The sequence below is a fragment of the Calliphora vicina genome, chromosome 2, assembly GCF_958450345.1.
Source record: "Calliphora vicina chromosome 2, idCalVici1.1, whole genome shotgun sequence".
Lineage (NCBI taxonomy): Eukaryota > Metazoa > Arthropoda > Insecta > Diptera > Calliphoridae > Calliphora > Calliphora vicina.
Window position 1 is genome coordinate 11749967 of NC_088781.1, and position 8872 is coordinate 11758838.

Here is an 8872-nt window from a genome sequence, read left to right on the forward strand (position 1 = left end):
TTCGACTGTCTGTTGATAAATGAGGAATATGAGCTGTGTTGCTTCCTTAGCTTGTGTCTATTTGCGGCGAATTGTTTGTGAGCGCATATTTTCAATTTAAAATGAAAAATGAACAAGTAAAAGAAAGACCAGATTAATCTGATAATAATAAAACTAAAATAAATATTAAACAATTTAACCAGAGTTCAAGACACAGTGGTGTTAAATGCTAATATGTAAACAAACCATAAATTAAATTGATTTTGTTTTAAATATTTATTTTATGTAAAATATTTTATTTTTTTTTTTGCTAAAAATTTTTTATTTTTAAAGTATTTTAATTAAATATTTGTTTAATACATCAATTATTACACTTCATCTTAATCGTTAATTAATAAAAATAATAAAAAGTAAGTAATAAATAGTTGTTTGTATTTTCAATGTTTGTTTTGTTTTCGAAAATAAAAACATTTAAACTTAAAATTACTCAAACACAAATGCAACACTTATAAATAAATATTTCTTTCTGTATTTATAATTTTGAGGCTGGAGCTATAGAACATAATAGTAAATAGTATTTATTATAAATTTAATGCAGAAATAATATTAAAGCTAAATTATAAAGTCCTTAAAAGGACTTAAATAAAAAAAATATGTATATAAAACAAAATAAGGCAATTATGTATTACATAAATTAAAATGTGATTGCGTTTCAAGCGTTTTCTCTTCTAAAATGCATTTAGGAAAAGAACTAATAAATATTTGTTTTTCTTTTTATTTTTTGCGTTCAAGCGAAAGAGATAATTTCGAAACAAAATTATACTATCAGCCGTGTGTTTTCATTATTAATCTATACATTTTTTATACCTTTCGAAAATTAACTACATAGATTTTATTTCTATTTTATGTGTATTTTACAAATGTGTGTTTTTTGTTTTGTTATTGTGTGTGACAGGGAGATAATAAGATCCTAAACTAAATTTAAAAATGTTTTTTCCATTTCTATTTGTTCTGAAATCACTAATAATGAGAGAGATTATTTAACTTGATTTTAATGTTGTTGTTTTTTTTATACACAGGGAGAGTTTTTTGAATACTTGATTAAATTTTTGCATGTATATAACAAAAACCTTTTTGGACCAGATTAAAATCTCAGCAGAATATATATAAAACAGATTTGATTATAAGAGTTTCATTAATTTAACTGATGGGTATATTTTAAATAAAAATTTATTGGAATTTACTAAGAATACCAGCGATTTTTTTTTGCATCTAAACCTCTTTTACGGCCAAAAGTTATTAAAACAGGTCTGCTATTGGCAAAAGTTCTGTAGCTAATTTCAATTTCCATTAATATTGTAAATGATTGAAGAAGATTTGAATTGAATGAAGTAGCTTTGAATTAACAAACAGTTTAACCACTCAAGGGATGAATGAATTAGTTCCATTATGGATTTATTCAACAATGATTGAATTCTATTCAAATAAAATCCTTTGAATGAAGCTAAAGAAATTGTTATATTGGGAACGGTTTTATGAAATGTTTACCCTAAATTTTTAATTCTGAATTAATCTTAAATTGAATATATTAATTCGATGCTCAGTTCGAAAGTTAGATATTTCCTCAAAAGTTGTTAGAATATCGCTTCTATGTATATTTTATTCTATGAATTATTATTTTCAGAACTTAATGAAACCGTACAAATATCTATGAATTCGAACACAGACCACTTCATGCGAAAGTATAGAAACTCTATTAGAAGAAAATTATAAAGAAATAAATTCTTGAAAACTTAAGTAAAATGTAAGCGAGAATTTGCTCGGAATTGAATAATAAAAACAAGTGTTTACACCGTAATTCAATCCAAAAGAAATTATTTTGAATTAAACTGTGAATTATTCATAAAAATTCGAATATTTTCATTTTAGAATAGAATTATGGTTGCGGTTTAAATTATCGATCACTTTTCCTTTCCAATTTAGCTTCAGAACGAAATTCTCAGATTTGAACTTACAACAGGATGATTTTGTTTTTCCGAAAGTAAAAAATTAACGAGTTTTTGAATCATTTTCGCATTACACTGTTTTACATATACAAATTCGAACATTTTCATTTTCAAATCGAATTACGTAACAAATTATATATTTCAAATTTTTCTTTTCTTCCATAACTCCCTGTCTATACTTGACAAATATTTATCATAACAATTAATGACGTTTGTTGTCAAGACAAAGTTGTCTGAGCAAAAGCACTAACAATTTTGTAGAGTATACCTGATAATTTTGTATCTTGATAACCATTTTGACGTTTATCATGATAAAAATTTATCAGGGGGTAATGTGGAAGACAAATTCAATTTTTTTATTTTCGAATTGTTTTACGGTTGTATTAATATTTCTAAATTATTTTCTATAACTTTTTTATTACAATTTATATACAAAATGACATTCCAGTGTTGAATTTACTAACAAGATGTTTTTGTTTTTTCGGAAAGACAATAATTTTTAATGTACTTTTAAGAAAATTACAGAATTTTCGAATCACTTATAAAAATTCGAACAATTTCATTATCGAATTAGGAAACGACTTATGTCATTAGAAAATTAAACTCTTCGTATTGAATTTCCAAACAGCAAGTTTTTGTTTTTCGGAATGGAAAAAATATTAATCATACTTTTAAGAAAACTTACATATTTTTGAAATTTCTAAGCGAATTAAAATAATTTTTCCAAATTAATAATTTTAAACATGAAATGAGATTAGATTTTGTGTTTAAATTTTACCTTCCCAGTATAAAACATAACGTTTTCTTTCTACAATATTCCTTCTGGTCATTATTGGCTTTCCCGCTTAAAAGTTTGGCGAATTTAATGATTTCATATTTAACGATTGTTGTGTATGTACATTGCCAGCCATTGATACTGTCATCGGAATGGATGTTATAGACGAGGATGATGTGGTTATATTATCACAAGGCGAGGAAGAGGATACAATAATATTGGTATAAGTATTACGACTGCCATCTGAGGAATCGGTTAATTCTAAACCGCCATGAGAATTGTTGGTGATTAAGGGAGGCAGAGAAATTGTGGCAGAAGTGGGAGCCGGTGAGGAAGAGGGCGTTAGAACGGGAGCTGTGACTGGTGAAGTGTTTGATGTGGGTGGATTAGTGTGTATTGCATGTACTGTAATTATATTCTGTTTGAGTTGCTGCTGTAATTGCAGGGGTAAGGAGGAGGTGGCGGTTACATTATTGGAAATTCTTTGGGATGTAATTGATTGATGGTTTAGATGTTGCTGTTGTTGCTGATGCTGCTGATGATGTTGTTGCTGTTGTTGTTGATGATGCTGATGGTGCTGAAGTATGTGTTGGCCGTGATGGTGTTGATGTTGTTGCTGCTGCTGAGATTGTAGTATGAGTTGGGGCAAAGAGGTTGTTGTTGTGGTACCCGACATTGTTGTACTGCTGATAGACGAAGGCAAAACGAAACTGTTATGAGCTGAGACTACGGTTTGAGGCAATGTCTTGATCCTTTGTAAAGTGGGTACTTGGCTAGATGACTGTCCAGTACAACTTGTGCTACCTCCAACATTTGCTCCAGTGGTAGTAAATACATTGACAACTATTTGGATAAATGTAAGAATACAGATTTAGTAAAATTTAAAAAAAAAATTATAAAAGAGAATTTATTATTGATAAAGTTTGAAAACAATTTTTCTAAAAAAAATTTAAGGTGAAAAAAATTTTGTTAAAAAAAATTAGCTGGAAAAAATCGGGTTAAAAAATATTTTTAACGATTTTTGATAGAAAGGTCTTTGAAATGGCCATTATTAAAAACCATATCTATTTTAATGAGTTAATAATCCAGATATATGTATGTGTTTTTTTATATCTCAGAAATTTGTTGTCCAAAATTTAAATGGCAGAATAAGCGGGACCATTGATATATTGTATATCAACAATGCATGCGGAAATTTGATTTCAACATACGGACAGAAATGACTCTATAGACTCCATTATCTATTACGATCCTTAATATATATGCTTTATGGAGTCGCAAAAATAAAATGTGGTAATTACAAACGAAATGACATACTTATATGCAGAATTCCACCAAAGAGGACAGAAAAAAATCAAGTTTTTAAGCTTTTGATCAAGTGGGGTTTGGGTCGTAGAGGCTATTGAAATGGATGCTGCTGCGACATGGTAGGGAGGGGTAGAGAGACGAACATCTGTTGCTGATAATTCTTCGTGTGGTTTAGTTTGTCAGTGTAGTGTCAGTTTTGTTCAGTGTAATTTACCTTTAGTTTACTGTGCGGATACGCGACTGCTGAGTAGGGTTGGAACCATGTCCGAGCTAGTTGGAAACCTTACCAAGCCATCCGGTTCGTAACATTCTTTTAAATTTCGAAAAACGATTTAAATTTTTTTAAAAATTTACTTGGACTTTGATCTTAATTATTCGTATCGTATGACTTAAGATGGATTTGAAAGATAATTACACAATACCAAAACGATTTTCTATTTTCCAAAAATTAAAATCGGGAATAAAATCACGTTTTTCAAAATTAAAAGAATAAAATTGAAATGTCCAAATGTTTAACGAATATTATCAAAATCGGAAAACCCAGTCAATTTGTTTGTGATGTGTTATGGAATTCATGATCACACCACTGATACTTCATAAAAATATATATAACAATTCTCAAAATACCTTGAAATTTACCCTCTGCATTTTGTATTAATAACGATTCTCTTTGTATTTGATCTAATTGCACAATATTTCCAGGTGCTGTAATATTTGAGGACATGGACGATGCAGCGGCTTGTACCGTTGCCGATGATGCCAAATTTGCTCCAAATGACGCCTGCGTCATGCTTGCTGTTTGTGTTGGCATTGTGGTAGATGTTAATGGAGGAATGCTTGATGTTGTTACACAACTATTACCAATAGACGATGTGGTAAAGTGATGTAAACCCCTAATGGGCATTAAGGTTGCACTGGTAGATGATGTGGAGGCTATCGCAGCTGCTGCCGATGTCGAGGTAGTTGCATTAAAATTTAGTGTAGTTGTGAGATTTGTTGTTGCATTGTTGTCAGCACTTAGGGTGTTCAATACATTTGATGTTGTTGCTATAGGCAATTCATTAACATTGCCATGATCGTCTGCCATTTGTATTTCATAGCAGGCCAGTTCCGGTATAATGGGTCGTACTTTATTGCCGTCCGGCCGATGGGGGTTGCGACAACCGCGACATTTGCAACCAATGCAAGACTTGGAATCTACATAGCAGGGACAGCGTTGGCCACAGCATGTTAGCTTACCAGGAGTAGCTGTGGTATTGCCACAGCGGCATCCTCGTTTTTTGTTTGGTGTCTTCGACAAGGGTCGCAGGAGGTTGGCATTTGGTGTTGAGATTGACGAGTTTTTCTAAAAATTAAAAATGGAAAAAAATTTAAAAAATTACCATTAATTCCTAATTCAATTTTCAATATCTGCCTAGGCCTAATTCCTTAATGCTACAAACATATTGAATTCATTCTTTTGAGAATTAATTCCCTATGGAATTAATTCCTTATACTTCACCAAAGTGTACTTTAATATACATAAATATTAAAAACTATTCCATTTGGAATTATGTAAATCAACAATAATTAAATTCTATTGAAATAAAACATTTGAATCAAGCTAAAGAACTAGTTTAACTTGGGAATGGTTTGATTGAATGAATTGTAGAAATGTTTAAATCTGAATTAAGATATTATTTGAATTAATTCGAAGCTCTGGTTACCATGTAAACAAACATTTACCTTTTGTGTTGCATCCTCATCGCCATCCGTTTTTCTTTTTATTGTTATTTTATTTCCAATGCCAGTATACAGTACAGAATACATGGCAGAGCCATTCGAAACCGTTTTAATGGGAGGAGGATTTCTCATTTGAGCTGATGTTGTCACACATGTAGGAGTAGTAGTTATCGCTGGCGAAGAACTAAATGTTGCCATGGACGTCTTCATAGTTTGTGATGAAGCCATAGAACTTTTAAAGGTCGCCAGAGGATTTCTATGTTCCACTGAATTGGCTGAAGTATTTACAGTTGACGAATTATTAACAGCTGTGGCAGATGCTGAGGAAACGGCTAATGCTCTTGCATGAGCCAATTGACGATTAAGAGTCTGCAGACGTGCCGATGCTATGGTAAGGGGTACACCTGAGGATCCTGCAGTTGATACGATAGGTAGCACAATGCCTCGTGTATTTGGTCCAATGTAAGTGATATTGCCGGAATTTTTCAGTTGGTTTAATTGAATTAATTGCGTATGCGTGACTGATGTGTTCATGGGTGTTTGGTGTTCTTGCGTGCTAGGAGTATTTGAAAGGCTTGAAGTTGGTGTGGCCATGGGAGTATGATGTTTAAAATGGTGATGTGATGAATTATCGACCTTTAATTTGGGAGTGTAAGTTGAAACTGGTATTGATATTGCCGCAGTTACAGAAGTGGGCGGAGTTGATGCCTTAGGTGCCGTCTGTTGCATGGCCGCAACTTTAATGGTATGTTGTATGGGGGCCAGTGGTGTGGCGGCTGCTATCGAAGTCAACGGTGTAACTAAGGCGGGCAAATGCATTGGTTTAGCCATGGTCGCCATCATTGGTTTTGGTAGATCGCTGTTAAAAGCATTTAAAATGTCATCGTAACCTGCTCCCTCCACAATCAAATCTTGCAGTGACATTTGTGGCATCAAAACCGATGGTACGGATGAGCTATTGTACTGCCCCACTTTGTGCCCAGCAAAATGGCTAAACACTGCACTACATCTTAAATGTTCGCATAAACTTTTGTAGCACATCAACAGACATCGCATTTGTTTGTTTTCATTGTACGTCTTGAAATTATTGTTGTCCTTACAGTGGCTGCAGGCTGGATGCAGCAGCTTTTGACCGCGCATACACAGACGACAAACATTGTGAGCACACTGACCATGTTGGGGCACATATGGATCATTGACCAGTCGATTACACACTACGCACGATAATAGTTGTCTTAAACTTAATAACAGTCTAGATAATTCCGGATTTAAACTAGCAGCTGCGGCAGTAGTGGCCTCCGTCGTTTGGAGTACCAATTTAGCAGTGTTTACATATACACTGACAGCATTCATAGCACTTGGCAATAAACAATTTCTTGTCTATTCTAAACAAATATTCTTAAAACATTTTAACAAAACGCAAATTCAAAGAAATCTAACAATATTTTCACTATTTCTTTGCCTATATCATCAACAATTATTATTTTTCCAATTTTTTTTTTTATTTATTGTTTTCTATTTCGTTTTGACACTTTTTTTTATTTATTGGATTTTTTCCTCTGAAGTGCTTTAGAAATATTCTTATTGTAAATGTTACAATATTGTGCCTCGCGAAAGATCTGCTTTCACTTGCTGCATACTTATAAACATTTATTTATTTTTTAATTTTTTGTGCAATCAAAATTATTTTAAATATTAAAATATTTTTTTTAGCAACAAATTGTGATAATTTATTATTTTGCCGATTTTTTATTGTTTTTTGGCATTTCATTTTGATATGGCATTTCGTTTGTGCTTCTTCTTATAATTGTAATAAACAGACAATTCACAATAACGATATGGAATTAAAGGAATTGAAACATAGTAAATGACAATTATCAAACAGATGGCGGTAAAAATGTTCATTTTATTGGCAAAAGCAACAGAAAACAAGTGCAAAAATAATAATACAAAGTTAATTAAAAAATTGAATGTAATACATATTTTAATGAAATGTTTATGTTTTGTAACAGAAAAACAAAACGTTAACAATGATATGTCAATATTTTCTTCAATGTGAAAAAAGAAAGTTAATTTAGATGTTTTATTTGAGCTGCTGCAAGAGCTTGTTTAAACTTAAAAAAATGCGGTATTTTAGGATATCGAACATAAATAAACAGGTAAATAATTTGTAAAACAATAATAGTAATTGCACTTTTACATGAGCTTTTGTAATTTGTCCATTAGTTTTCAAGAAATTTTTGGAGCAGAGTTACCGTTGGGATACAAATTCTTAGGAATGTTTTTTTAATTTTGTTATTACGGTCCCGACTTCATATTATAATATAGCCGAATATTGCAGGAATAATTTAACTTTTCTGACCTGCTGCTGAGTAATTAGACGTATCACCAATTGGCGATATTTTTAAGATATCGGAGTCTCACTCACTTTACTTTTTGGATATTTTTAAACAATTATATTATTCTTTTTATGTTTCTTTCAGGTAAGTCTGTTGTACCTATATTCTTATCCCAAAAAGTCGACTTACTAAAAATAGCAAAGTCGACTCAAGGCGAATTTTTATTCAAAATTTGTTTAAAAAAATGTTTTATTGAAAAAAGTAGGTATATATTCTGGAAACCTTTAAATCAGTGGTAGTTACTAGAGTTGTCAAATATTCGACATATTCAAAAAACCGGTTTTCTAATAATTCGAAAAAGCTTAATTTCTAAAAACCGGTTTTCGGTTTTTTCTATCAAAAACCGGTTCGAATAACCGGTTTTTAGTCTTTTTTGTCAATTTAAGAATTGAGTTATATTAAATTATTTTTTTATTAAAACTAATTAAAAAATGGTTCAGTCAAAAGAAAGGATGTATATTAATATAATGTTCATAGATATTTTATATAAAAATAGTTAATTGTATTTTTCCCTTAAATTATTTTTTATTAAATAAGAAACATGGACTAACTGTTAAAATTGCATTGTATAAAATATTTAATTCGATATTTTTGAAAATTTGTCCAAATAATTAAAATCTTGTATTAAGTCGCTCGTTGTTGCAATATTAGTTTTTTGTGTAGATTTTGAACTTCTTTTAATG

General features: G+C 30.9%; 1 protein-coding gene across 1 annotated transcript; it reads right to left on the reverse strand.

Moving 5' to 3' along the window:
- Positions 1-2740: 2740 nt before the first annotated feature.
- msl-2 (male-specific lethal 2) lies at positions 2741-7535 on the reverse strand. The gene is made up of 3 exons (XM_065502196.1): positions 5794-7535; positions 4696-5413; positions 2741-3603 (listed from the first exon to the last, which is right to left on the reverse strand). Exons 1-3 carry the CDS (start codon positions 7141-7143, stop codon positions 2831-2833), a joined length of 2841 nt encoding a protein of 946 aa, XP_065358268.1. The 5' UTR covers positions 7144-7535; the 3' UTR covers positions 2741-2830.
- Positions 7536-8872: the final 1337 nt, after the last annotated feature.

What these genes read in the sequence shown, in the direction of transcription:
- msl-2 (XM_065502196.1), bottom strand. Translation starts at nt 7,143, where the DNA reads ATGAATGCTGTCAGTGTATATGTAAACACTGCTAAATTGGTACTCCAA. An exon ending in ATGAGGATGCAACACAAAAG is followed by an intron (nt 5,414 to 5,793) that starts GTAAATGTTTGT and finishes TTTAATTTTTAG; the next exon opens with AAAAACTCGTCAATCTCAAC. An exon ending in TGCAGAGGGTAAATTTCAAG is followed by an intron (nt 3,604 to 4,695) that starts GTATTTTGAGAA and finishes TTATCCAAATAG; the next exon opens with TTGTCAATGTATTTACTACC.